The sequence below is a fragment of the Pogona vitticeps genome, chromosome 7 (genome assembly GCF_051106095.1).
Source record: "Pogona vitticeps strain Pit_001003342236 chromosome 7, PviZW2.1, whole genome shotgun sequence".
NCBI lineage: Eukaryota > Metazoa > Chordata > Lepidosauria > Squamata > Agamidae > Pogona > Pogona vitticeps.
In genome coordinates, this window is record NC_135789.1 from 33,179,877 (window position 1) to 33,207,302 (window position 27,426).

Sequence of the window (27,426 nt, forward strand, 5' to 3'; positions counted from 1 at the left end):
AGGGGGAGGGGGAAAGCGGAAGCGCCGGAGGCCGCTCTGCCTTTCTTTCCCCCCGCGTCTCTATGCCCCGACCATGGCGGCGCTTCCGTTTGGCCGCTTTCCCTCCCCCGGGGAGAGGGGGGGACGAGGAGGAGGGAGGAAATGGCGGCTGAGGCGGCGGCGAGGCGGGGCCGGTGCCGGTTCTGGGCCGCGGCGCTCCTCTTCGGCCTGGGGGCCGCCTCCGGGGCCGGGACGTCCGAGGCGGGCGGCGGGGGCGACCTCGTCACCTGCGGGTCGGTGGTGAAGCTGCTCAACCCCCGGCACAGCGTCCGCCTCCACTCCCACGACGTCCGATACGGCTCCGGTACGAGCGAGGGAGGCACTCTGCACATGCTCAGGGGGCGGGGCGTCCTCAGTTACTCCGCCCGCCGTCGAGGGTCTGAACCCAGGCGTTCCTTGGTTTGGGAGGAGTGTGGGGTGTTTTTTTTTTACTACAAAGCCCAGTATCCCCTAGGCAGCAGGCCGGGAGTGGTGGTGGTGGTGGACTCTGGGCCCTATAGTCCAGGAAGCTCTGCCCTGGGGGGTAACCACCGACACCCGGAGGTGTGGGGGGGACTGCGGAGGGTGGGAGGGAAATGTCACTCTGCACATGCCCAGAGGGGAAGCGGGATTCCTCCCCATGCATCAGGATCAAGAGTCTGAGGATATTCCTCTTGTTTCTGGACTACAGTGCCCAGAATCCCCCAGGCCATCCGCATGCTACTCCTGTGACCAGGGAATGGGGAGGGGGGTTGCCAGTGGATTACCTGCGGTCAGAAAGAGGCAGGCGGACCTTCCTTTCCTTTATTTACTACAATGCCTAGGATCCCCCAGCCCGCGTGATGGGAGGGGGACTATGGGAATGGTCGTCTAGCAAGCTCTCTGCTCTGATTCAGGACCACCCCCTACCCCGGGTGCGACCCGCCCTCCTCTGGCACAACCACAGCAAAGGGAAGACGGCCCTCCTCCGTGGGGGCAGGAGGGACCGATCCGGCGCGGTTGCCCGGGCTCAGCCCAGCCTCTGTGTTTGTTGTCTCCCCCCCCACCCCCGCAGGCAGCGGGCAGCAGTCGGTGACGGGGGTGACGGCTGTGGACGACGGCAACAGCTACTGGCGCGTCCGAGGCAAAACGTCCACCGTGTGTGAGCGAGGGACCCCCGTGAAGTGCGGCCAGGCCATCCGGCTGACCCACGTCAACACGGGGCGCAACCTCCACAGCCACCACTTCACCTCGCCCCTCTCCGGCAACCAGGTGAGGTGTGGGAGGGGGCCTGGGAGGGAGGAAAGGAGCAGTGTGCTTGGCTTTCCTTCCTGTTGATTGTCACAACAGCCCTTCGAGGTAGGTCAGGCCGAGGGAAGAGAGAAAACGCCAGGCCCAGAGCCGCTTGGCCACCCTCACCAAGCCAGGGAGGCTGGAACGGAGGTTGCCCCTGTTCTCAGAGCGACAACGTCACCCTGGCCTTGTGTCCCCTCCTCTTCCCTCCCTCCTCCTCCTCTCTCTCTTCCCCCCCCCAGGAGGTGAGTGCTTTCGGGGAGGACGGCGAGGGGGACGTTTTGGACGACTGGACGGTCCTGTGCGGCGGGCAGTACTGGGACCGCAGTGCCGAGGTGCGGTTCAAGCACTCCTCGACGGACGTCCTCCTCTCGGTGACGGGCGAGCAGTACGGGCGGCCCATCCACGGCCAGCGTGAAGTGCACGGCCTGTCTTACTCCAGCCAGGACTGCTACTGGAAGGCCATGGAAGGGATCTTCATGAAGCCCTCAGAGCCGCTGGGGAAGCCGGAGGAGACCCGCCACGCTGAACTGTGACGCTCTTCCTTCCTTCCTTTGGCTGGGCCTTTCGGGCAGGCCGGCCCCACCTGGACCTCCCGGATGATCCCCAGAGGAGGGCAAGCGCCGCTTGGGCTGCAGAGATGCAAGGACACTCCCGCTGTCCTGGGATAATGGGCGCTCCAGGCCCCACCGTGTGCCTCCAACAACAACACCACAGTGTTTTCACTGCATCACAGTGTTTCCCCTTTGGTCCTGCCCCCTTTTCCCCACGCCCCTTCTATTGCTGATATTCAAGCATATGGGTGCCTGGGGAGGAGCCACAAATAAACAACGGTCGTTAAGCATATGCGGTGGGTTTTCGGGCGCCTTTTTTCCTTCCTCCTGCGCTCTGGGTGGGAACAGGATTCTCTCTGCGTTTCTTTCACAGGGTGAGCGTTTCTTCTGCTTGCCATTCAGGTGGGCGTTCCTGGTTTTGCTGCTCTCGTAGGACAAGGCATTAAGAAAATAAAATTGTGATCCCCCCTTAAGTCCCGCAGGCTCTCCCGTCTGAAGATTCTTGGGGGGGGGTGTCCGTGAAGGATGATGGTAATCGTTCCTCACTTGTGAAGAACACACACAGCAAATACTTCAAGTGCTCTTCCAAGCACTTTGGGGTGTGGCCAGCATAGCAGCTGGCTAAAACGTCCACTTCACAGCTGGATCCGGCCCACCTCCCTGGCCTTGTTGGTGGTCCTCAGCTATGTGTTGAGGACTGGGAGCCTCAGGCCCTCTGGAGATGCTCCAGAGCCACACGGCCAGGCCATTGCCTACCTCTTGCGTGGTTCGTTTCCCCCTCCTAAAAGGTTGAAAAGGCCTCCTTTTGGCTTAGTGACCAGGTTAGGCTAAAGTGGGGTGTATTTTTGGCCCCACACTTGCGCCTCTGGTGCATCCTTTCCTTCTTTCTTGCCTCCCCCAGTGCGGACAATCCCCGCTGAAGTCTGGGGTCCATGGGGCAAGTGTTTTACAAGTTAATTCCAACATTTGAAGCTCCCCGGTGGACCCTGACTTAAAAAGGGAAGCCACCCCCAAACCACACGGGGTGTCCCAGCCTGCATGATCTCGACGGGACAGGCAGGTCGGTTTTCATATGGCCCGGATAGAGCCGTGTTGGTTTGTGCAGCCAAGAAACCAGGGATCAGAGTCGGTGCCGCACAGCAGAGGAGAAAAAAGCACCGAGGCTGTGAGTAGGGCGGCCGGCTTGTGGGGAAGGAACAGCTGCATCGCCTGTGCATCAGTTTGGACTCTCGGGACTCCCTGTGGGCATCAGGTCTTAGGGAACTACCTTTCCCAGCATGCCCAAGGAGAGGAGGAGGATGAGCAAGACGAAGAAGAGAAAAAGGCAAACCCACAGGTCTGTGGACATTGCAGCCGCCCGCCTGCAGAGCTGTGGGTTCCCTGTGGGGTGGTCAAGGGTCCCTTCGCTGGAGAGAGCCAGCAGAAGGCTGGTGGGGTTTGGCCGTCTGTTTCCTGAAGCCCACAAAGTTCCTCGTCGTGGCTTGTCGTCCTCCAGGCCTTGGGAGGGAGGGGAGGACACCCAATCTCCGGACCTGCCTGGAGAAAGCGAAGGGCCCCCCCAGAGAGAAACGCGGGAAAATCAGCAGCCAACGTCGCCGGCCTTCTCTTATTTGCAAAGCCAAAGGGTGCTGCTTCTAGGCCGCCCCACAGGGCTTCCAGCACTCTCTGGGCGGTTGAAAAGGGAAGGATGGAGGCGAGACATTGCAGCCCTCCTTAATCCCGGTGGTTGCCTTCTGGAGAGAGACAGCAATCTGTGCTCCAGGAAACCAAAGGGGGTCCCCGCGGGGCCTTTGAAAGAGGAACAACGAGCAGAGAGCATCCTTTTTTCTTTTAAAAGAGGAACTTGGTCACGTTGTTGTCGAGAGGGAGAGAAAGGGGGGGGGAGAGAGAGAGATTCAACAACAGCCTCCCCCCCCCCGGACTATGGAGACGGCAGGAGAGAGAGCCTTGGTCAGCAGGCGCCGCCGAGGAGCGCTGTGCGCACCCGGAGGCTGGCGCGCTTTGAGACTTCCCCCCCCCCCGCGCTCTTCCCGGGGCCGCGGCTCCTCCTCCTCCGACGCCGCGCTGGCCAATGGCTGCCTTGCACGGGGGCGCGCCCGCGCGCGCTCTCGCGCTCCCGGCCGCCCGCCCGCCTTCCTGCCTTCCCTTCCCTTCTTCCAGCCCCCGCCGCCGTGCGCGCTCCCGCCGGCCCTGCCCGAGGCGCCGCCGGTGACGGGCGGTTGGGCGGGCGAGACCCCCGGCGGGGACGAGCCTTTCGCCCCCCCCCCCCCGCTAAACCCGCGGGTTCTCCAAACCCGCCTCCCGGATGGGGGTCCCGGCGGAGCTGGGCGCCCTCCTGGTGGGGCTGGCCGTCCTGCTGGGGGGCTTTTGGCTGGGCAGGTGAGCAGCCCCGGGGGGGCGCGCGCGGGCGTGGCTTTTTTTGGGGGTGGGTGGGTGGGTGGGGAAGGGGCTGCAGCTTTTCCCCCTCCCCCTCCTCAGGGCTTGCCCTCCCTCCCTCCCTCCCCTCTGCCAAGCCGGATCAGGCCCCGGGGGGGGCACCTGCTCGCCTTCCCAAAAAGGTGCCCCCCCCATCCGGGGCCCAGGTGGGCCACCGCTTCCCCTGGTGAAGGCCCCCCACCCCGCCTTCCCCAGCGGCCCCTCTTCCACCTGCTCGGCATGCACCTGCCCCGCCGGGAGTCACAGGTGGGCCCCTGGGGAGCGACCCCCTCTGCGGATGCAGCTCCGGCCAAGCTCTCCCTCTGGGGGAAGGCCCCCCCTCTGCGCCCACCCACCAAGGTGCCCCCCCTCTGCCTCTCAGGGGTGCCTCCGGATCCGGTGCCCCTCCAGGTGTGGCGAGGTGGTGCCTCCCTCCTCACCTGGGGAGAGACAAGAAGGGAGGGATGGCGGTAGGTGGGGCCGTCCAGTCCCGTCCCATCTGCCCCCCCCCACAGCCAGCCAGCCCACCCTACCCTACCCTGGCCTGACCTCCTCTTCCGTCTCTTTCGAGGGCGGGCGGTGGTCCCTTTGCCCTCACCGCTGCTTCTCCCAAGGTGAGCGCCCTGCCCACCACCCCCACCACCGCCCCGTTCACCAGCGTGCGCACCTGGCGTGCCTCTTCCTTTCCCCCTAAACTTGTGCCTCTATTGGGTTTATTTATGTAACAGTTATACCCCGCTTTTCCGCTGATATTTAAGGCTCCAGGCAGCTTGCACGCTTATTTGAAGAAAGAAAAAGGCACCAAAAACCCCCCCCAACCTTTAATTAAAACCTTAATAGGATCCTATGGGCCTGCCCCACCTAAAACCCTTCAAAAGCAGGGAAATCCCCGCGAATAATCACAGCCCCCCCCCCCGTTCTCTGGGCTGGCCCCACTGCTTTCTCGGGAGACAAGAGTCCCCAATGTAAAGAGTTGGCTCCCCGCTTTGCCAAATGGGACCCCCCCAACGGATCCTTTAAAATACCCTCCCCCTTTCACCTACCTGTTGCTGAGCGCACCCCCCCCGGATGGCTGAGGCTTCACCTCCCCCTCGCCCTGTGGCTCCCGCAGGTGGATTCTCTACCTCCTGCTCGCCAACTGGTGCCGGCGACAACTCCAGGCGGAGCTGAAGATGCGCTTTGGGCTCTTCTCGATCCGGGCGCTGAGCCTGAAGTTCCAGGAGGAGCAGCAGACGACTGTGGTGGGTACCGCGAAGGTTCGCGTTGACTTGACCCCAACGAGGCTTCGACCAGCGACCGTTTGGGTTGGTCGCCCCCGGCAAGCCTGGGATCGCCCGGGGGCGATCTGTCAATGGGTAGAGGGGAGCAAAAGAACCCTTCCCCCCCCCCGGATGTTCACCCTTCCCGTCGGTGTTTTCCTCTGCCGCTCTAGGAGATTGACGGCGTCTTCCTGTCTAGCAAGCTTTTCAGCCAAAATCTGCCGTAAGTAGGATAGTGTGGCTGGGTTGGGGGCCCTTTTTTTTTCAGCTGCTTCTTCCTGGGGGGTGGGATCCAGACCCCTCAGAAGTCTGGTTCCGGCCGCCTTGGCGGAGCCAGACCGCGGCGGGAGGGGGTGTCCGATCAATCCGCCGACGAGCCCGAACAGAAGCGGATGGCGCTGGTGGTTCCCCCCCGTGCAGGCGTTACCTGGCGCTGTGCTTCGGTGAGGTGCGCGTCCGTCTCGACCTGCAGAAGGCGCCGGGGCTCCAGCGGCTGAGCCCCGAATTTCCAGCCGGGGAGGAAGGCAAGCCGGAGAAGGCCCTCTCCCTCGGGTCTTCCTTGCTGCGTCTGCTTAGCCAGGTGAGACCGCCGGCGGGGGCGGGGGCGGGGGTGTGTGTCCAGTGCGCCTGGGCTGGGGGAGAGGGTCTCCTCCTTTTGGGAGGTGGCTGTGCTCACGGGCACCCCGATGTCTTCCCAGCTTTGCTCCCTGCACGTGGACTCCGTCAACGTCATGGTCCTGCACGCGGCCGCTTCCGACTCCCTGTGGCACGTCCAGGTCTCGAGGGGCCGGATCCTGCTGGATGGCAACGGCAGAAGGTAAGCCTTCTGTTTGAGAAGATCGAGGAGCGGAGGGCTCCTGATTCAGCCCCCTCAGCAGTACTGTGTCCAGAGGAACTGTGAGGACTAGAAACTTATCCTGCATCCTTTCTCTCCGCCGACTCTTCTGCCCCCCAAGTTCATGGCACAGCATTTCTGGGGAGGACTGAGAAAACCTTGAATAAAACAGGCGGGTTTCTTATTGAAATCGCTTCTTCCCACAGAAACATGAGGACTAGGGGCTTTCTCATAGCCTCTTCTGTTCCTGTTTGTGTTTCCCTGATCCTGAACTGCCCGGCCTGACCCTCTCCTTGGGCCAGGCCTAACTCTTTGCAAACCTCGCTAATGGAGGCAGGTGCAAATTTTCCGTAGCGCTGCGGGCGGGCGGGGATTTGGCAAGCCGCCCAGTTTCCCCACAGAGCTTAGGTGGTAGAGCTGGGTTTCTATGGTGGGCGTGGCGTTTGTCTTTCCGTGCCCGCTTTCTCCCCTCTCTGGCTCGGCCTGACCTCTCTTTTCGTCCCCTTCCAGCTCGGCCTGCGAGGTGACCTTGGGCCACGTCAGCGGCAAAATCCTCAAGAGCAGCCGCCAGGTGAGACGGCGAAGCAGGGGCTGCGGGCCGCCTTCCCAGAGCTATAGGGGCTACGACGCCCCCCCCAAATCCCCCCGCTCGGCGTGCTGTCATCCAGGAAGTGCCTAAAACCCGGCCCTTCCTTCGCTCACGCCGACGGCTTGGCCTTTCCCGGGTGCCAGACTCCCGTCTGTCCCTTTGAGAAGGTTCCCAGTTAGAGCTAATCAGGAAGGAAATTAAAAATACAGTTTTGGGAAACGCTGGGCGGAGGACCAGAAAAAGCCATGGCCCTCCGGCCACGTGTTGGGTCCACCCAGCGTGGATGAGCTGACGCTGTTAGAGATCAGCTTTCAGAAGCTTTTCTTCGGCCTCCGGAGAGTCAGAGATTTGGGGAGAGATAATCGAGCGCACCACGCTTGCCCTCCTACCAGTTTCTGCTCCTGGAATTGTGGGTTGTCATTCAGGAGAAAAGCTCCACCGGCATTGGCATAGAGGAGGCCCTGGGTTTGAGTCCCACCAGTGCTCGGTTCATCTGGGGGGGGGGGAGCCCTGACACAGGGCCCGGGAGGGGTGTTTTTGTCCTCGCCAAGGGTGCTGAGCAAGACGGGGCCCGTTGTCTGCCAGAGACAAAGCACCCTCTCCCATCGGGTGTCGATGTCAACGAAATGGCCCTTGTTGCTCCCGAGCTCCTTCCTTTTCCCGCAGGACGACGCCTGCCTGGCCGAGCTCTCCCTGGCGCTCACCGTCTCTTTCGATCTCAGCACCAGCAAGCGGGAGCTGCTCGGCGTGGGCCTCGGGGTGCGGAGCCTGCACGCCGAGCTCCACGAGGGCCTGTTTCACAGCGAGCTCCTGAAACGCGTCAGAGGCCCCGGCCAAGGCGGAGAGACAACAGGTGGAGACCTCGGTTGGGGGGGGGAGAGGGGAGCCCAGCCCTTCCCCTTCTTCAAGGTGCCCCCCCCACGTTTTTTGCTGAAGGACTTCTTTGGGGTTTAATGGAGGGAGCTGGAATTTTTGGGACCTCTGGAACGAGTTTGCGGCTTGGCGTCGCCCACGAAGAAAGAGGGTGGGCTCGTTCTTGCGCGATGTTGCGGCAGGTAGCGGGGAAAAGATAAGGAAAGGGGTGTGAGGAGAGGGGGGGAGGTTTTGGTGCTGTTATTCGGGTGAGAAACCCCCGCCCCGCCTCTGTTCTATGTACGTGTTTCTCCATCTCTATAGATCCAGCAAAGTCCTCCGAACCGCCACCCCCTCGGCTGAGACCGGCCGGCCTCCGACACGTCCCCCCAGGAGTGAAGGTGGAGCTGGAGAACACCAGCCTGGTTCTCTCCATGAACAGCCAGAAGAGGTAAAAGGGAGGCACCTTGCTCAGGAAAACGTCTGTTGTTTTTTGGGGGGGTGTTCTGGCTTCACACGCTCCGTTCTGGTGCTCTTTGGCCGATATTTGGCCTGGGAGGGGCGGAGAAGATGGGCCCCGGCTGCCTCTCCCCCTGTGGCCTGCGGGTTTCATGGCGTCCCCGCTTGACATGCAGAAGGTGCCCGGTTTCGTGGCCCGCTCTCTCTCTCTCTCCAGGGCGATCTGCAAGACCGTCCTGGCCGGAACCTAGAGAGGCCTTTGGTCAGTGGCTTTGAGGTGGTTTTCTGTTTAAAACAGCCCTGTTTTCCCCAAAACTGAGGACTACCACCATGCGTTGGTTTTATAAAAAGGGAAGGTGCACAAAGCATGTATGTGGCATTTAAAGGCCCCGTTTCCTCCTCCCCGGCTGGGAAAGAGGCCCACCAAACTACGCCCGTGTGTGCCACGGCGGCCCTCGGAGTAGAGGCGGCCGATCTCCCCAGGGCTCGGGGTGGGAGCGGGTCGTAGACGGCGGTTTTGCTTCCCCCCCGGCAGGCACCTCACCTGGACTTTGAAGCGGCTGCAGTTTGAGTACCAGTCTGACAGGGACCAGATCCCGCTGCGCAGCTTCACCCCGACCTGTGACCTGCCCCAGATGAGCATGGAACTGGCGCTGGAAGGCAAGCGTGGGGGAGGGGAATGGAGGATATTCCGCGGTGGAGCCTCAGAAGGGAAAAAAAGACCTCTGTGACTTTCTGTGTCGTAAGGGGATTGGTTCCAGTCTCCCTAGCAGATGCTGGAAACTGGGGATAACAGCGAACACTATACTGTACATAGCATGGTAAAAGAAAAAGAAAAAACACATAGAAAAAAAGTGTTTTCATAATGTATTACCAGAACTGGCCATCAGGGGGAACCAGAGAACATGGTGTATGTTCCAACAGTAATACAGAACATGGTCTCTGGCTCCCTCTAATGGCAAGTCCTGATAAATACATGGTGAAAAATCTTTATTTCTAGTTGTTTCGTTTAATATTTTTCATACTGTCATACTGTGGTTGAGTGAAGATGCGTTTAAAATAGCTCATGGAAACAAAGACGGGAATAAATGAATGGAGTTATTCAGCCCACCTTAGAAAGTAGGGCAAGCCAGTAAGATAATGAAACCAGCAGCCTAGGAATCGAAAAGGGGGTGGTGGCATTCCTTAGGATCCAGGTATGAATGCGGGCAGAGGTGCCTTTGCACACCTTACTCTGCTTGGGATTACAACTCCCAGCATCTCCACCTCTCTGCAGTTGTAAGGTCTGGGGCAGTGGACGAGGGGGGGGTGTCACAGGTTTTCCCCCCACGAAGGAGCTGTCGGCCATGGATGGAGGGAGGGTGGGGAAAGGGAGGCCAAGCTGCCCTTTTTATCCCCGTTGGCCTCCTCTGTTTCCCCACCACAGACGGCCTCTTGCTCTCCCAAAGCCGCCAACGGATCGTGTGCCTGAGCTCCCTCAAGGCCAACGTGCAGGTGAGCGGCTGCGCCCCCCCCGGCCTTTTCCCGGCTCCTCTTTTCCCTCCCTTCGGCCCCCGGGGCCTCCCCTCCCCACTGGTCGGCCTGTCACCTTGTCTCTTCCTCCCTTCGGCAGGTCATGGCCATCGACGTCTCGGTGGCCGTCGTCCTCAGCACCTGCATCGTCCACTACCGACACCAGGAGTTCTCCCAGTGGCTGAGCCTCCTGGCCTCGGGCCGGCAAGCGGCGGGGTTGCCGGCCCCTGCCAGGGACAGAGAGAAGAGGTAAGGGGTCTGTGTATATATATATGTGTGTGTGTGGTACCGCTTGGTGCTTTCCTGTCTTTGATCATCCCCACCCAAGACGGGGTCGGTGGGTGAGCTTACAGCAAGATGAGCAAGCTCCAAACATCTGGAAACTTTACAACACCCACGTCAAGGCTAAAGGCCGTTGGTACCAAAATACCACTTTGCTTTCTTAAGAAAAAGAGTCGGAGGTTACAGCGAGTTGCAGGCGTGCCACCTTTTAGAGCAAAAATCCTTTCCGCGCCTCCAGAGGCTTGTCCGAGAGAGAGAGTTCTCCTGTGGCTGTATATGTCATTAAACTATTTCTTACCTCTGCCGTACCGGCAGCTCCCAAGCCACCGAAACCCTTCCGGTGCCGGAAGGCGAGCCGAGCCCCTTTAAAAACAGCCTCTTCCTCCTCGAGAAGGTGCCAGGGTTCCAGAGGGAGCCGAGCGGTCCTAAGAAGCTTGCAAGAGGAGTCCAGAAGGTGTCAGATTTCGAAAGCAATCTCCCCACGGGGCAGGGCCGCCCCCCCCCCCTCTAAGCCCGGTTCCCGTTCTGTCCCCGACGCAGGATGCCGCAGATCCTGGCCACGGTCATCCTCAGCGTCTCGGTCTCCAACGTCAATGTCTCGGTCCAGCTGGGGGATACACCCCCGTTTGCCTTGGGCGTCAACTCCGTCTCGGTCGGTAAGCACGGCGTCCCTTTCCTGCCCCCCCCTCCCGGTGGCCGCTGCTTGATCTGGCGGGTTTCCCTTTTCTGTTAGACTACAGGATGTTAGAGGGGTTCAGGCAGAGGGGTGCTGATGGGTGCTGGGTGAAGGCGCCCTTCCTTCAGGGGGACGTGGCCCCTCTCAGCCCTCCCCGCCTTTCGCCTCCTCGGCGGCCACCCAGCGCGCCCTCTCTGCTCCTTAGATTACCAGCACCTGCGTCCCCAGAGCGTCCACCAGCGGGCCGTCCTGTCCCTGGACCACCTCTGCTGGCGCGTGGGCCCTGACTCGCACATCCTGCAGGCCCCCCACCCGCCCAACACTCACGTCTGGGGGGAGGCCCTCATCCTGGACACCTTCAGCCTCCAGGTAAGGACAGCGCGCGAGATGCAAGGGAGCGGTGCCCGTCCTGGGGGGGGGACACCTGCCGGATCCTGGGGGTGGGCAGGGGTGGGCGAGGGGCTGAGGCTGCCGTCTGCATGTTCAACTGGGGTGGGGAAGAGAGCGAGACCCGTGAAGCCACGGCGTTGTGGGCGGCAGGCCGAGCCTGGGAAAAGCTTTCCTTCCCTGGATTGCCGCCCTTCGAATCTCCGAGATGGCAGCCTGGGGATTCTGGGGGTTGTGGTCCAAAATGGCCCTTGTTCTGGACTCTGGCGCGGTGTGTTGTTGTTGTTGTTGTTGTTGTTGTCTTCCCTCTCCCCGGCCCGTTCTCTCTCGCAGGGCAGCTACAATCAGTCGGTGGCCCCATCCAGCTCCCACGCGGACACCCTCTTCCTGGACGTCACCCTCCGGGGCCTGCAGGCGGAGTCGTCGGAAACCTGCGCCGAGTGCCTCTCCCGGGTGCTGACGCTGCTGGTTTTCCGCCCGGGGCCCAAGGGAGCTGTCCCGGCGCCCCTGGACGAGGAGCGGCCGCTTCCCCGGGGGGACGAGCCCGGCATCCTCTGGAAGGTCGACCTGAAGGTGGAGGACGCCAACCTGTTCACCCTCTCTGCCCTGGCAGGTGAGCACCCTGGCTGGCTGGCTGGCTGCGGGGGCGGGGGGGGGGGAGCCCTTGGCCGCTCGCCAGCCAAGCTGCCAGTGTCTCCCCCAGGAGCCACGGTCAAGGTTAGAAAGCGACCGGCCCTGTTTCTAGACGGGAGGTTTCTGTGCTGGTGCAGGAAAATGGGTGCCCTTGGTCTAAGGGAACCCATGCTCCCCTTCTTGGAGTTGAGCTACGCCTTGAGTAGGGAAGGAGGACTAAATCCCAGGAGGATTCTCTCTCGCTCCCTGGTGCCTCGTCCATTCCTTACCTGCCCGTTTCCCCTTTGGCGTGCAAGGGAGGACCCCCGCAGCCACCGTTTCTAGTCCTCGTGGTCCTCTTGGGCGGGGGGCGGTTGTCTGAAAGCCGCGTTCTCTCTCGCCGCAGGGGCCGCGGAGCTGCGGGTGGACACCCTGACCATGCTGGGCAGCGCCGAGAGCTCCACCGTCAGCATCCAGGGGGTGGCCCTCGCCCTGGTCCAGAGCATCACGGAGAAGATGCAGCCGTGCTGCAAGGCCCCGGCCATCCCCAGCCCGGTGGCCGACCTTTCCACCTTCTCGCTCACCTACAGCAGCAGCATCCGCTCCCTGGAGGTACCTGTTTTCTTTGGCGGGGGGGGGGGGGAATATCTCTCTCTCTCTCTCTCTCTCTCTTTCTGTGTCATCTTGCAGAGTTGCCAGACTTGGTCTTGTAACGAGTATGCATTCTCTTGCACAACAGCCAAATAAGTTTCAAGGCGGTAGTTGCTTTAATGCTCGCGATGGGCTCATTTTTTTCTTTTAGCTTACACACGATGAGCCTCCTGGTTTAGGTGGATTTTTTTTTGAAAACAGAAGGAACCAGAAACAGCAGACTTAAGTGGCTAGCATTTTTGCAGGTGCTTAAAAAGAAGATTGTTGACTCTTAATAGTTTTTTTAAAAATCTTGTGGCATTGCGGGGAGAGACTTTCCCACGCTCTCCTGCTTAGCTCCACATCAGAGCTAGAACAGTGTGAAGTTTCTAGTCCTCTTGATCCTTTCAAGGCAGGTTGTGTCCCTCTTTTTTCGCCTGAGCCTTTTCCTCCCTCCTCTTTCTCTTTCTCCGCTGCAGGTTCAGTGCGGGGAAAACCTGAGCGTCCTCTGGAGCCCCTCCCACCACATGTGCCTCTTCCACCACCTCCTGGCCACCTTCCGGTGTTATGAGAAGTTGCGAAGCGTGCTGTCGCCGCCAGCCGACGGCGTCTCCCCCGCCCCCGGAGAGGCAGACCCCGAGAACCGGGCTTCCGCCGCAGACAACGGGCCCCCGGGAGGTGACGCCGGCCCTCCGAGGCGGCTTCTCAGCCTGACGCTGGAGCTGAGCGCCCTCAAAGTCACGGCCTTTGTCTCGGAGAGCCGGTACTTGAGCCTGGTGGCCGAGCGGGTGTCCCTCAGCCGCCACGCCGCCTCTCTCCAAGCCTACTGCCCGGGGCTGGTGGCCGGCTTTGACGGCAACAGCATTTTTGTCTTCAAGGAGGTGGAGTTCCAAGCCCTGCCCGAACTGGAGGAGATGATCCTGCACCGGGGGCCGTTCCCTTCGCTGGGGACCTTGCGGAACCGCGTCTGGGCCCTCTCGTGCGCCAGCGTGGCCGTGGAGTTCCCTTACCAGTACGACTTCTCGGCCACGCTGGACGAAGCCCTGGGGGTGCAGAAGTGGCTGAAGGGTCTCCACGGAGGCGGGGGACACGTTCCCGGGGCCGACCGCCCCGCCCTCCCCCCGGACCTGCTCCTCCGCATCGAGCACTTCTCCTGGGTCTTCCTGGACGACGTCTTCGAGGTCAAGCTGCGGGACAACTACGAGCTGATGAAGGACGAGAGCCAGGAGAGCACCAAGCGGCTGCAGCTGCTGGACGCCAAGGTGGCCGCCCTGCGCAAGCAGCACGGGGAGCTGCTGCCGGCCCGCAAGATCGAGGAGCTCTACGCCTCCCTGGAGAAGAGGAACATCGAGATCTACATCCAGCGCTCGCACCGCCTCTACGCCAACACCCCCATGCGCAAGGCCCTCCTCACCTGGACCGTGGGCGGCCTGGAGCTGGCGGCCCTGGCCGACGAGGCCTTCCACGGGGCCGAGAGGGTGGCCCAGCAGATCCGGGAGCTGGACGCCGCCAGCCCCTTCCCGCCCGAAGGCCTGGACCTCATCACCCACTGGTGCCGGATGGTGAAAGGCAGCGCCAAGACCTTCTTCGGTGCGTTTCAGCCTGGGGGGGGGGAGAAGGGGCGCCGACCCTCCCTGGTTCTTCGCCCCCAGAGCTTGCTGGGAACGGTAGTTCTGGGCAGGCTTGCCGTTTGCATGGCATAGCACGAGAATAAAAAAGACAAGCCGGGAAGGGAAGAGGAGAGCGAACAAACTCAGGCAGTGGTTTTTTAGACTCCAGCAAATATATTTATGCATTTCGTGTGGCTGTCTAGTATAAACGGTTCTTCTCCGCTTCCTCTTCAACGGGCAGCGTGAAAAGGGTCTTTTGTTTGCGTGCGAGCTCCCGGTGGGAACTTGGAAGGCCAGAGTTGGCAAATGTTGAGTTGTTCAGAATGGCCTTTTTAAAATAATGGAGCTGCATTTCAAGAGTATGAGTTAGAAGGAAATGGCTTTTACTGTAAGAAGGAAGTTCCTTTACAAGTACCTGTAACGGTTTCTGGTTGCTTTTTAGTCATTTAAAGATCAGGAAACTTTCCAGTTTCCTGCCTTTCTTGTATCATTCCTAAATGTTTTCGAAAGCGGGATGAGTTGTGCCTTTAAGCAACACGGAGTGGTGGCCATGAGTTACTTTTTTCCCCGAAGTAATTCGTTGCTGTTTCTCTATAGGAAGAGGAGGGGCAGAGGGGAAAAGAGAGCGCGAACATCTGTACCAGATGTTAGCGGAGTGCTTGGGAGGAAAATATGGAAAGTGGAAGAGGAGTCAGAGATGGGTTGCTGGCTGGGGGTGGTGGAAGATCGGGCCCCACTTTCTCGCCTTGTCGCAGCCCAGAGGGACTGCCACGGAGGGTGGGGGGGTTTCACGGGGACTCACCTTTTCCCTTTCCTTCCCTCTTCGGTTCGCAGTGCGGATCCGTGACTACCCCCGGTACCTCTTCGAGATCCGCGACTGGAAGCTCTCGGGCCGCTTAGCGGGAGCCGAGCAACGGGGACCGCCGTGCGCGCGGCGGCGGCAGGTGCTGAGACTCGGGGCGCCCTGGGGGGACGCGGCCGTGGAGAGGAACCTGCTGCCTCTGAAATTCTACCACGACTTCCACTGTGAGTGATCTCTGCCTGAAGGCGGTGCTGGGTTCAAATGCTGCACCGAGGACGCTGTCCTTTACCCCGGCAGCTTCACCGCTGGGAACAAAATGGGACTGGGGTGGCTGGCCTGCGGGAATTGCAGTTAAAAGGCAGTTTTAAAATCAATAGGTGGCCGTGGTCCTATCGGTGAGGCTGGCCGTGCAAGAGCCTTCAGCTCTGGTGGCAGTCTACCCCGGAACCCCAGTTGCTGCTGGGAAACCCCGCTGGGGGATGTGGCTCTCCTTGCGCTCCTGTCTCGCGTGGCGGCTTTCTCAGCTTATGGGCTCCTGGCTGAAAAAGATAACCGGATGTGACCGACTGGAGCTTGGGGGATTTAATTTGGGGGGGGAGGGGGGTGTGATGCATCCCCAGCAGGAGGAGTGGATTCTGGGAGTCGTAGTCTGTCCCTCCTCTGGGGTGGCACAGCTCAGCCTGGCCCCTCTTTCCCTCCGACGCAGCCGAGGTCTACCAGTACACCATCGTCTGGGGGCCGTGCTGGGACCCCGCCTGGACCCTGATCGGCCAGGCCGTCGACCTCCTGACCAAGCCCTCGGAGGACCCCAGCCCGCCCCTGCCGTGGTGGGACAAGAGCCGGCTGCTCCTCCATGGCAGCTGGCACATGGCCATCGAGCAGGCCAACCTCCACCAGGTGGCCACCGAGGTGAGGCCGCGGGAGCGCCGCCTTGCTGGGATATGAGGGCTGCGGGCGGGTGGGAGGTCCCCCCCCGGCCTCTTTCTCACCCCCGGGGTTTTGCCCCCCCCCCCCCCGCAGGATCCGTACAACACGACGGAGAACCTGCACTGGGAGTGGAGCCGCCTCGACTTCCACTGGCGGCCCGGCCAGTTTGTCTTCAAGGGGGACCTGGACGTCAACGTCCGGACAGCATCCAAGTGAGCGCCCGTTTAAGGACCGGGAGCGACGCCTCGCCGGCGTAGACGTTTAGAAGTCCGGGGTGGGCCCTCCTCCTCCTCCTCCTTCGGGGTGCAGCCCGTGGGGTGGGGGTGGGGTAGGGCTTCCCCCCCCCGAACATTCCTTTGTCTTCTCTTCCCGGCAGGTATGACGACTGTTGCTTCCTCCACTTGCCCCAGCTCTGCATGACCCTGGACCTGACCTGGCTCTGCCACGGGAACCCCCACGACCACCACGGCGTGGTCCTGCGGGCCCCGCAGTTCCTGCCCGAGGTGCCGGTGGGCCAGCAGTACGACTCCTACCGGGCCTTCCGCTCCGAGAACATCAACCTCTCCATCCGCATGGACTTGACGTGGCCGAGCGGGGGTGAGGACCACGGGCCCCGGGAGGGGTGTGTGTGCTCGCCAGCGCCGGGTGGGTGTCTTCCTTCTGCTCCCGTGGTCAAGCGGCCTCCGCTTTGGCATGGGAGGAAAGCCACGCTGGATTCCGGGACTGCCAGATTGAGGTGAAGGTCCGATTCTTCGAGGAAGGGGGGTCCCATGAAAGGGTTTCAGTCCCTCCCGAGCCATGAAACTTCACTGGGTGGCCTTGGGAGGGGCCAGTCATGCTTCTGTCCTACCTAACAGGGCTGTTATGAAGATCCACAGGAGGAGACCCGTGTATGCCACTCGGTTGCAAATGTTTGGCTACCTGGTGGTGTATCGGGGGGTCATTGGGTTGTGAACCTCGTTGCTCTTGTGGGATTTTCTGGATTGTGTCCTACCTATTGATGCTTTTCTATTCTGAGCTTCCCATTGCCTGGTTTATGTGGCACAGCTACCTGGGAGAACAAAGCCCATCTCCGCCTTGCCTCCTGGTGCAAGCCAATGGTTTTGCGGCGCTTCCTCTAAGCACTTTCATGACTAGCTAATGCGCTACAGCGCTGCTGTGCTACAGCACTCCGGAGCGGCCGGCCTGCTTTCCATCTGTCCCCCAGTGGGGAGCCAGGCTCTCCCCTAACTGTTTGGACTCCCTTTTCCCCTCCTAGGTCGATCTCTGGCTTCATCGTCTCTCCGTTCTCTCTCTCTTCCCCCCCCCACGCCCCTGCAGAACCATCCCAACCTCGCATCCTCCTCTACAGCAGCACCCTGCGCTGGATGCAGAACTTCTGGGCCACCTGGACCAGCGTCACCCGCCCCATCTGTCGCGGGAAGCTGTTCGGCAACCTGAAGCCCGTCAAGAAGAAGCTGGGCCAGCATTACCGGCAGCTCTCCTTCACGGCCCTCTTCCCCAAGCTCCAGGTGGGAGGGGGAGGGCCAGGCCCTGAAAGCTGAATTTCCCCCTCCCCGTCTCTCTCTCAGTCTCTCTCTCTCTCACCTGTGCCCCACCCTGTTCTCCTCCTCCTCCTCCTCCAGGTACACTATTGGGCCTCCTTTGCTCAGCAACGTGGGATTCAGCTAGAGTGTGGCCAAGGGCATGTTTTCACCCGGGGCACGCAGCGCCTGATCCCCCAGGGTAAGCAGCCGGGGCCGAAAGGAAAGGAGAAGCACCGACTCGGGCTGAGCCCCTCCAGAGTTGTGGGGGGGGGCTTTTAAAGGGCCTTTTTCGACAGACCTCTTCCCCGGATGAGCCTCCCCCTCCCTCCCTCCCTCCCTCCCTCCTCCCTCTCACCCACTCGCTTTCCTCCTCTGCGGCCGCAGCGGGCACGGTGATGCGGCGCCTCATCTCGGAGTGGAGCATCACCCAGATGGTCAGCGACCTCAGCCTGGTGACCGTCCACCTCATGGCCTCCACCGGCGACGAGAATGCCGCCGACCCCCGCCTGGACGCCCTGGTCAAGAAGACCCACCTGCTCAGCCTCTCCTCCCTCACCTACCAGCGCCACAGCCTCCGCACGGCCGAGGAGGTGAGGCGCCGGTGGAGGGAGGGAGGTCTCCCGACAAGGAGCCCCTAAGTGAGCTCCTGGAAAGAGCTTATTTGATCCGGGGTCCCTTAACAAGATTCCCTCTAAAGATTTCCCCAAAAGTTTCTTGCAGCGTAATCAAAAAGGATATGATTTACAGTAGATTTCAGAAAGGGGTGTTTGTGTTTCGGGTTTGTCTCAGCCGCGCTTAGAGAGGCCAAGATTGCGCTGTGAACCGTTTCGGTTCCGTGAACTTGCTTTCCTTCCCCGGGGTGCGTGTCCTGCGCGGGCTTCCCCCCTTCCTCCCCTAGGAGCTGTCCGTGCGCGAGGGCGACGGGGCCTTCCACACCCACCAGCTCCACCTCGTGGACCTCCGTGCCTCCTGGACGACCACCAACCGGGACATCGCCTTTGGCCTCTACGACGGGTATAAGAAGGCGGCCGTCCTCAAGCGCAACCTCTCCACCGAGGCCCTGAAGGGGCTCAAGATCGAGGCCCAGCTGCCGGCCAAGAAGCTCAAGAGGGGGCCCTCCACCTACCAGCCGCCCCTCCGGAAGATCGTGCCTGCTGGGGGCGGCCGGACGGAGCGCAGCCCCTCCGGAGGTGAGGCGGAAAGGAGGGGAGGGAGAAGAGGGAGACGGGGGTTCCTCTCCTCCGATGCTGTTGAGGGCTTTGGGGGGGGGGCAACAGGCGTCCACGACACAGGCAGGATAAAGTCCGCGGTCCGGGCCTCTCTGGAGTGAGGCCGGGGGGTCTTCGCTTGGTGTCGCGGACTTTTGCCGATCCGGGTTCTCATCCTCCCGAGCCGGAGATGTACAGAATGACCTTGGGCCAGTTCTTCCCTCCCCTCCCGACAGCGTCCCCAGCCCTGGGCCTCAACCCACCCCGTCCTCTTTCCTCACCCCCACCCTCTCTGCTCCCCCCCCCCCAGGTGCCTACATGCTGCAGAAGCTGATCGAGGAGACCGACCGGTTTGTGGTCTTCACGGAAGAGGAGGACGGGGTGAGCGAGCAGCTGTGCGGGATCGCCGCCTGCCAGACCGACGACATCTACAACCGCAACTGCCTGGTCGAGCTGGTCAACTGCCAGGTAAGGGACGGGATCCCCCTGACTCGACGCCCCCCCCCCCCCCGTGGGAGGCATCCTTCCTCGGCTCGGCAAAAACCAGTTCCCCTCCCAGAACAAACCAGGGAGCTTCTGCTGGGTTGTGCGAACGGTGAGCGCCACCCCACAACCCCGAGAAGATTAGAAGTTTTCCCCCAAGCGGCAGGGTGACTTGAGCGGCCCACGTTCCTGCCCCCCCTCACTTTCCCCCGACCAGATGGTGCTCCGCGGGGCCGAGACGGAGGGCTGCGTGATCGTCTCGGCCGCCAAGGCCCAGCTGCTCCAGTGCCAGCACCACCCCGCCTGGTACGGGGACACCCTCAAGCAGAAGACCTCCTGGACCTGCCTGCTCGACGGGATGCAGTACTTTGCCACCACCGAGAGCAGCCCCTCCGAGCACGAGGATGTCCAGCTGTGGCTGGAGGTGGGCCCGGCAGCAAAGCCGTGGGGGAGGGCGGGCTGGGGAGGGAGGGCCGGCTTGGGGGGGGAGGGGGGGTTCTGTCTCTTCCCCTGCCCTCCCCGGGGCCTTTTCCAACTCGGGGATGCTAACCGGGAGTCAGGATCTTTAGCAGGCCAAAGAAAGTAGCCCTAATCCTGAGCTTACGTTGACTAGGGGACCGTCCTTTAAAAAGGTCTCTCCCGGTGTTTCTTTTTTCAACTGTCTCTTTATTAAGAATCACGTGGACTAGAATCTTAACCTCCTTGCGCTCCGCCTTCCCAAGAGGGAATTCCGGCTTCCGGGCCGATCAGGTGGCCCCTCTCTCGCAGGCAGGCAGGCAGGCAGGCAGGCGGGGACCGGTTTTGCATCTCCCCCCCCCCAAAACCTTCCCATTCAGAGTTTTCCCCCGCCCTCCGACTCCGTTTCCAGGTCAAGAACATCGAGGAGCATCGCCAGCGCAGCCTGGACTCCGTGCAGGAGCTGATGGAGAGCGGGCAGGCGGTGGGCGGGATGGTTAGCACCACCACAGGTCAGCCCACGATCACGAGGCACCACGCTTGACCCGTCCCGGGCCCAGAGAGGAGCCGAGCATCTGTCTGGTTTTGGCAGAACTGGAGAGAGTGGGGAGGGGAGGGGAGGATCGTCTCGGAAAAGGGTTACGAAATCCTTTGGCTTCTGAGAAACAGAAGCAGAAAGCCGGCGGCTGGGTCTTGGACAGAAAGGAGCCGGCCTCAAATTGGAGATACTGGGGAGGGGGGGGTGTTGAACCCGGGCCCTCCAGCAAGCACCTGCTCTCACCCCTGGGTGGTATTACCCCGGTGTGGGAGGGTCCACCCCGTCCGGCTGCCCTGCTCTAGTCCTGAGGCTTTCTCTGCCCGACCCGGCCCTGCTGGTTGACCGTCTGCCTGCCTGCCTTTCTCCCTCTGTCTCGCCTCGGCCCCTCTCCTGCCCATCCGCCCCACCAGACTGGAACCAGCCCCACGAGGTCCGGCCCACCCAGCAGGTCCAGCGCATCATCTCGCGCTGCAGCTGCCGCATGTATTACATCAGCTACAGCCACGACATCGACCCCGAGCTGGCCACGCAGATCAAGCCCCCCGAGCTGCCCGCTCAGCCGGAGAAGGAGGACCTGCTGAAGAAGCAGGAAGGTGTGTGTCGGGGTTTGGGGGGAGGGGACCGGCCAAACGGGGAGGAGGGGAAGCATTGCAGGACACCCCACGTTGGCGGATCAGGCTCATTCCGCTGGCACCCCTTTCGTCCCACCTATGTAGCGCGACTTTGGCTAAACCCTGCACCCCTTTGGGCCAATGGGATTTTCTGCCCATGAGGCGCTTCCCAATTGCGGGGACCCTGATGTGTTTTTTTGTAGGTGAAGGGGGATGCTCAGGGAGGGGTTTGGCCAGTGCCACGCCCTCCCGACCATGGATTTCCAGGTCTGAGCAGGATTTGAACCCAGGTTCATGGGCCTTGTGAGCTTCATTTTAAACCGCGGGTCTTCCCTTCGAGATTTCACGCCCGTAACTGCCCTTCCCGGCCAGAGCTGTGGCTGACCGGCGTCTCCCCCCCCCCCGGTCCCCTCCCTCTTCCTCTCCTTCCAGGAGCTGTGGACACCTTCACCCTGATTCACCACGACCTGGAGATCTCCACCAATCCAGCCCAGTACGCCATGATCCTGGACATCGTCAACAACCTCCTCCTCCACGTGGAGCCCAAGCGCAAGGTGACCCCCCCCCGGGAGGCCTGGGCCGTGCGTGTGTGTGTTTCTTGGGTGTGCCGGCAATGGTGGGCTACCGACAGTTGCCGAGAGGGACGATGCGCCTTCCCGGGTCAGACCCTGGCACTGGGTTAGAAACTTCGGGTCATCGATGGGCGCCGAGCAGAGGGAGGTTGGAAAGACATCCAGGCGGGAACTTCCTGCCGCAAGAGGTTGCGAGGCCTGATGGGTGAGACGGAGGTCGGGGGGGGGGGCTACCCGTCTGGGTAAGAAGACGAGACCCCTTTCCCTCTGAAACGGGGACTTTCTTCACCCTCGTTCCTCGCTCAGGAGCACAGCGAGAAGAAGCAGCGCGTCCGCTTCCAGCTGGAGATCTCCAGCAACCCCGAGGAGCAGCGGAGCAGCATCCTGCACCTCCAGGAGGCCGTCCGCCAGCACGTGGCCCAGATCCGGCTCCTGGAGAAGCAGATGTACACGGTCCTGAAGGTGACTCTCTGCCTGCTGGGCTGTTCCTGTCGGGGCCCCCTTGGGGAGGGGGGTGGGGAGGTGAAGAAGGGCCGCCCGGCGGTGACGACGGCCCTTCCCTCCCTTGCCAGTCCCTGCAGGATGATGGCCGGAACGAGGGCCTGCTGGATCACAACCAGAAGCTGCAGCAGCAACTGAGTCGGGAGAAAGCCGAGCTGCAGCAGGAGAGCGAGGAGCTGAATATTCTCATCAGGTATCCCTCCGGAAACGAGGTGGGATCCGACACCCTCCTGCTTCCGCTCCCTCCTGTGTCGGACTACAAGCCACCATCGTCCCCGGCCAGCTTATGGGCTGGGGGCGAACGGGGCTTGGAGTCTGGATCTGCCAGCAAACGCCCCCCCCGGGAGCCTTCTTTCCTGCCCTCCCGAAGGCAAAGGCCTTGCATAGGCTCGAAACTCTTTTGGGGTGCTTTCCGCCTCTTCGGCTAGAAGCCGATAATGCGGGCGGCTGCAGGCGGCACTATGCTCCCCCCGCCGCTTCCCCAAATCCCTCCAAGTCCTGCTCTCCCCCCACCCTCTCCGGGCGCGTCTCCAAGGGGTCTCCCCTGCCGCCTTCTCCCCCCGTAGGTGCTTTAAGGACTTCCAGCTCCAGCGAGCCAACAAGATGGAGCTGCGGAAGCAGCCGGAGGACGTGGGGGTGGCCCGCCGGACGGAGTTCTACTTCGCCCAGGCCCGCTGGCGCCTGACGGAGGAGGACGGGCAGCTGGGCATCGCCGAGCTGGAACTGCAGCGCTTCCTCTACAGCAAGGTGGGCCCGATCCTTTGGGGCCACGGCTTGACTTGCCATGAGGCCGGAAGGAGGGACAAAAGTCAACCTCCTGCCCCCCCCACTCTCCCGCGTTCCCCCCCCCCCCCGTTGGCCTCTGGGGAAGGGAGGGCAGAACCCACAGGGGCAACATTTCAGAACTTGCAAAGTGACTTTAAAAAAGTAGTTCAGCTCCCAGGCCTCCAAAGCAAGAGCGTAGTTTGGATGTAACTAGCTAACCATGAAGTTACTAAATGGTTAGTTACTACTGTGAAAAGGAGCTGCCCCTTGTTCATTGAGAATCTTATGCCCTAATGATTGGAGAAGGAGGAACTGATTAGAGCCATCACTTGTAATGAGTTATTTCAGCCTGGTTGACTCTCCCTCCTTCCCTCCCCTTCTTCCCCGGGGCTCGTTCGAGCAGATCAACAAGTCGGACGACACGGCCGAACACCTTCTGGAGCTGGGCTGGGTCACGATGAACAACCTGCTCCCGAATGCTGTCTACAAGGTGAGTTATCGGGGGGGGGGGCAGGAGCTAAGCAACCCCTCCACTCTCTCTGCACCCACTCGCTCTCCCCCTCCCCTTGGGGGAAGCAGCGTCGAACCGCCTGAAAACCAAGAGCCCCCGTGATTTCACCCTGGGGTTGAGCGCTTTCTCGGGGCATGGGCAGAGCGCCTTTACCCCCAAGGACTGCCGATGGCGCTCTCCAGGGGTGTGCTTGGCCCAGCCTGCTCCGTGTCCTCCTTTCGCTTTCAATGATCCTTTTCTGGTGGGACGGGGGACAGTGGGCGACCCCAGTCGGTCACCTCGCCGGTTCTCCCCGGCAGGTGGTCCTCCGCCCGCAAAGCGCCTGCCAGTCCGGTCGCCAACTGGCCTTGAGGATTTTCAGCAAAGTCCGGCCGCCGGTGGGGGGCATTTCCATCAAGGAGCATTTTGAGGTGAGCTGGGCTGTGGGGGCTGTGAAAGGGGGACTGCATTTACAGGGAGCGGGTCGGATTTGGCGACCGGAGCCTTGATCAGGGTTGGAGGTCCTTTCCCTCTTCTCTGGGCCCCTCCAGGTCAACGTGGTGCCCCTCACCATCCAGTTGACGCACCAGTTCTTCCACCGCATGATGGGTTTCTTCTTCCCCGGGCGCAACGTGGAAGAGGAGGAGGTGGGAGACGAAGAGGACAAGTCAAAGCTGGTGACGACGGGTGAGCGTCGCCGGGATCCCTCCTCCGCTCAACCCCACACGCGTGTGTGAGCCACACGCGCACAGACCCCTAAAGCTGTGAATAGTCTCCGAGAGTCTCTTTAAATACAGTAGGACCCCCATGTCTGTAGGATCGGCCCTCCGCTAATTCACTGGTCTGGAAAATATAAAAAGAAAAATCCCAGAAATGTAGATTTCTAAAGGTGAAGTTACCAGAACTGGCTGCTAGGGGGAGCCAGAGACCCCGCTTTGTATAGATAGTACCAAAATATGGTGCACATCTTTTATCTTGGTGGGTTGTCCTTTATCCTGCAAGGAGGGAAGGCAGAACCACAAAGCTGTCAGAACAGGGGGCAGCTTTTCTGAGGGGTAGGTGGGGGATCCTGAAATGGATGAAGATGGCCCCTTAGGCTTGAATCTCTTGTGCGCCAAGGAAGCCTGCCTGTCGCCTCTCCCTGCGTGCTCCTCTGCTTGGGGGGGGTGGGCGTCCTTCCTGGCAGGCAGACTTTAGTGGGGAGGTGGGGGGCTATGAAAAGGACACACCCCCCCATAAACACACACGCTCCTGACTTTCCCTGCCCTCTGCAGGCATGCCGGTGGTGAAGCCACGGCAGCTGATGGTCTCCGACGACAGCCTGGGTCCCGGAAAAGGCATGGCGCAGGGGCTGAACCGCACGTCCGGCGTCCGGCGGTCCTTCCGCAAAGCGCCCGAGGCAAGCGCCATGTTTTGGGGGAGGGGCGGCTGTGGATGGAGGATTCGGGAGAGTGGTTGTGGGTCACTGTCAACAGGGGCCGTTTTATGGATTACGTACCCCGTAATCCCCCAGTCAGCATGGCCAGTGTTTGGGGCTATGTCTTCCCGAGAGAGAGAGAGAGAGAGAGAGAGAGAGAGAGAGAGAGAGACGCACAGGTGACCTGGGGGGGGCGTATTTGGGGTGACTTTCCCAGGCTCCTCCTCCCTGCCTCTTTGCCCGACTGACCTCACAGGCCTGTGGGTGTAAATCTTTGGGAGTGGGCGGAACGGCTGGCCTGCTTCATGCCCCCCCGGATGGTGGAGTGGGCGGGAGATGCTTTACCAAGCCCCCCCCCCGCGCGCCGTCTCCGGCCATTCCTCCTTTCCTTCTCCAGTACCCCGTGGACGACATCGACAAAATGAAAGAGCGGGCGGCCATGAATAACTCCTTCATCTACATCAAGATCCCGCAGGTGCCCCTCTGCGTCAGCTACAAGGTGGGCAGCGAGGGGGGGTCCTCTCTGCAGATCTGAGGCAAAGGGCGAGCTGGGGGGGTGCCCCGTTCTTCTTCCAACTTTTGGGCTTGCTTAGGGGGAGCATCAGAAAAGCCTCCAAGCAGGACCAGAGCCGAGAAAAAACTGAGTTTAGCTTTTCTGCTCTGTGGTCACCAACAGTGGAAGAGTTTTTTCTTTGGGGGGGGAGAGAAAGGGTGGGAATAAGAGGGTCTTCCCCCCTCCCCGACCGGCAGTGCCGTACCTGATCCCTTTTCTCCTCCAGGGGGAGAAGAACAGCGTGGACTGGGGAGATCTCAACCTGGTGCTTCCGTGCCTTGAGTATCACAACAACACGTGGACGTGGCTGGATTTCGCCATGGCGGTGAAACGGGATAGTCGCAAGGCTTTGGTGGCCCAGGTAGGATTTGGACGGGCCTGGGAGGGGCCTGGGGGGGGTTGTTCTGCTCCGCCTGAAGGCTCGGGGGACGCTCTCTTAGCAAAGCCCCGAAATATCCCGGCCTCGGCTGCTTCACGCAGGTTCGCTTGGAGCGGCTTCTCTGCTCGCCGTAGGCAACCAAGGGGGCAAAAGAGCCAAGAAGTAGCCGAGGAGGGGTGGGTTGATCTGTTCCTTGTTGGTGGGGGACGAAGCCTGCTGTTTTCCCCCACGCATCCAACCAGCCTGGTCATCTCTGGGAAGCCCAGTCCAAAAGACAGGCCGTGCTGGTTCCAGGGATGCTAGAAGTTACCGACGAAAAGAGTTCACTTCTCCAAGATCCGCTTTGGGACGACGGTGCCCTAAAATCTCCTGCCTGCGGGCAAGCTTGTTGTCTTAACATTTTAAAGAGAGGAAATTCCGAGCTCCAGATCCCAGGCAAGGAGCTCCAGACCATCCACCCCTTTAATGCACCGACATTCCCGTACTTGTAAGTTTATATAAAACAGAGTGAGGCCGATGGCCGAGGAGTGGCTAAGCCGCTGCCAGGCCTGGTTTTCCTTTCTTGACCTTTCCGGTGCGCCAACCTCCTGCCTCCTCCTTGCAGGTCATCAAGGAGAAACTGCGGCTCAAGCCGGCGGCCGGCGCCGAGTCCCGGGGCAAACCGGACAGTAAATCCGAGGGCCACCTCCAGCAGCAGGAGGAAGACGAGAAGGCCCGCTTGCTGATCGGCCTGAGCGTCGGCGACAAGAACCCCGGGAAAAAATCCATTTTTGGCCGGCGGAAGTGAGCGCGCCAGCTGCAAACCTGCCCCGCTGGTTGGGGAGGGCGCCCGTCGGTCGGCCCCGTGGCTGCTGCCCCCCCCCGGATGCGTCGGCGCTACGAGGGACCAAAACGTTCGGCCGGAGTCGGGAGGAGCGGAGGCGCTCGGCCAGGCCGGCCTCCCCGAGACGGTCGTGAACTGCGGGCTCCCGGCACCTTGCGGTCGAGCACGGTCCGGGGAGGTGGCGGGGGCCACGGTGGGCACTCGGAGGGACCGTGATGGGAGACCCCGCCCGCCGGCCGCCAAGGGGGGGGGGGCGTTGTCTCGGCCCAGTCTATGCATTGTTCGTTGGGAAGTGGGGAGAAGGGTGGAAAAAAAGAGTTTAAATAAGAGAGTTTATCATTTGGAGCTCCTTGTCTGCTGCGTGTTGTGTCCGGGCTCGGGGAGCGAAAGCCACTGTTGGTGGCCAGGGGAGGCCACGGCTCTGCTCTCGGTGTCTCCCTTTCAGCGCCACCCTCCCTCCGTCCTGGCCCGTGAGCGTGCACGGGATCCCCCCGCCCCCAGACACTGAGGAGGCTTTCCCCCTCTGAACGAAGAGCCCACGCCTTGGTGTCGGCTGCGTCAACCCGTCTCCGGAAATATTTTTTTTAAAAAGGGAATTTGCTGGATCCCGCATTAAAGGGCAGCTTGCAGGGCCTACGTTGCCGATTCTAGGTGACAGTTTACCTTTCGCTGTAGGCCGTTTGGGGCAGGATCCGTTCCTAACCCCTCCTGGAGATCCCTGTGCAAAAGATGGGCTTCAACCTTCCTATAAAGAGCCCCCTAACTCCTCAAAATACAATTAAGGTTCTAGAAGATCGGAGGCTGGTGCTTTGGGGTTCTGGAGTTTCCGACGAACACCTGATGGCTGTTGATGCCAATGGGGGTCCTTGGCATCTGTTTCGCCGAGGCTTAGATCTCAAGCAGGCCTTCTCTTCCCCCCCCCTGCCCCTCTTTAAAAATCACTTTTGTACCTAAACACACACAGCCCTGGCCCTGTCTTGTGGCAGTGAGTTCCACAGTTTAACCACGAACCCCGCTGCACAGGATTTTCATGAAGGTGGGGGGGCTTTCCTTCCTTCTTCCACTGCAAACATTCTCGGCCCCAGAAGAGAAAGCCTGGAAAAGTTACTTTTTCCCCAGAAGGCTCTACCTGCATCATCCTCTGTGCCTCTTTGTGGGGGTGTGGCTGGGGGTGGGTGGGTGTCTGATTATTCCTGAAAGCCCAACTTCCCAGCCAACCTTCCAACTGGGCTGCGGAGGAATCCCAGTTGGACTGGGAGGGAAAGGGGCTGGGAGCTGGCCTGTTTTGCATAAAGGGCGTGGCTTGCATAAATAAACGCTTTGCATCAAGGGCTGGGGCGGGAGGCTGGGGTTGGCGTCATCCCGTGTGTGTGTGTGTGTGTGTTGCGGGGGGGGGGGTTTGCACGAGAGTAA

The 27,426-nt window shown here is 61.2% G+C and overlaps 2 protein-coding genes across 2 annotated transcripts; both read left to right on the forward strand.

The window, feature by feature from the left end:
• The first annotated feature begins 47 nt into the window (after positions 1–47).
• SDF2 (stromal cell derived factor 2) lies at positions 48–2,136 on the forward strand. Its single transcript, XM_020803470.3, has 3 exons — positions 48–343; positions 1,073–1,269; positions 1,533–2,136. The coding sequence occupies exons 1-3, from the start codon at positions 142–144 to the stop codon at positions 1,824–1,826; spliced, it is 693 nt and encodes a 230-aa protein (XP_020659129.3). The 5' UTR covers positions 48–141; the 3' UTR covers positions 1,827–2,136.
• A 1,829-nt stretch (positions 2,137–3,965) lies between these two features.
• BLTP2 (bridge-like lipid transfer protein family member 2) lies at positions 3,966–26,358 on the forward strand. Its single transcript, XM_072978699.2, has 39 exons — positions 3,966–4,223; positions 5,371–5,500; positions 5,692–5,741; positions 5,939–6,098; positions 6,217–6,335; positions 6,864–6,924; positions 7,609–7,795; positions 8,119–8,245; positions 8,789–8,913; positions 9,680–9,747; positions 9,866–10,014; positions 10,588–10,703; positions 10,929–11,092; positions 11,444–11,723; positions 12,129–12,334; positions 12,832–13,942; positions 14,797–14,988; positions 15,471–15,673; positions 15,785–15,903; positions 16,068–16,288; positions 17,012–17,202; positions 17,317–17,416; positions 17,602–17,807; positions 18,116–18,407; positions 18,736–18,893; positions 19,126–19,332; positions 19,777–19,876; positions 20,313–20,495; positions 20,946–21,067; positions 21,392–21,547; positions 21,658–21,779; positions 22,153–22,333; positions 22,755–22,841; positions 23,162–23,272; positions 23,393–23,528; positions 24,116–24,240; positions 24,656–24,757; positions 25,038–25,172; positions 25,795–26,358. The coding sequence occupies exons 1-39, from the start codon at positions 4,150–4,152 to the stop codon at positions 25,975–25,977; spliced, it is 6,759 nt and encodes a 2,252-aa protein (XP_072834800.2). The 5' UTR covers positions 3,966–4,149; the 3' UTR covers positions 25,978–26,358.
• The last annotated feature ends 1,068 nt before the right edge of the window (positions 26,359–27,426 follow it).

Coding starts and splice junctions, on each gene's coding strand:
- SDF2 (XM_020803470.3), top strand. CDS start 142: ATGGCGGCTGAGGCGGCGGCGAGGCGGGGCCGGTGCCGGTTCTGGGCC. Junction 344..1,072: donor CGACGTCCGATACGGCTCCG/GTACGAGCGAGG, acceptor CCACCCCCGCAG/GCAGCGGGCAGCAGTCGGTG. Junction 1,270..1,532: donor CGCCCCTCTCCGGCAACCAG/GTGAGGTGTGGG, acceptor TCCCCCCCCCAG/GAGGTGAGTGCTTTCGGGGA.
- BLTP2 (XM_072978699.2), top strand. CDS start 4,150: ATGGGGGTCCCGGCGGAGCTGGGCGCCCTCCTGGTGGGGCTGGCCGTC. Junction 5,501..5,691: donor AGGAGCAGCAGACGACTGTG/GTGGGTACCGCG, acceptor CTGCCGCTCTAG/GAGATTGACGGCGTCTTCCT. Junction 25,173..25,794: donor GCAAGGCTTTGGTGGCCCAG/GTAGGATTTGGA, acceptor TCCTCCTTGCAG/GTCATCAAGGAGAAACTGCG.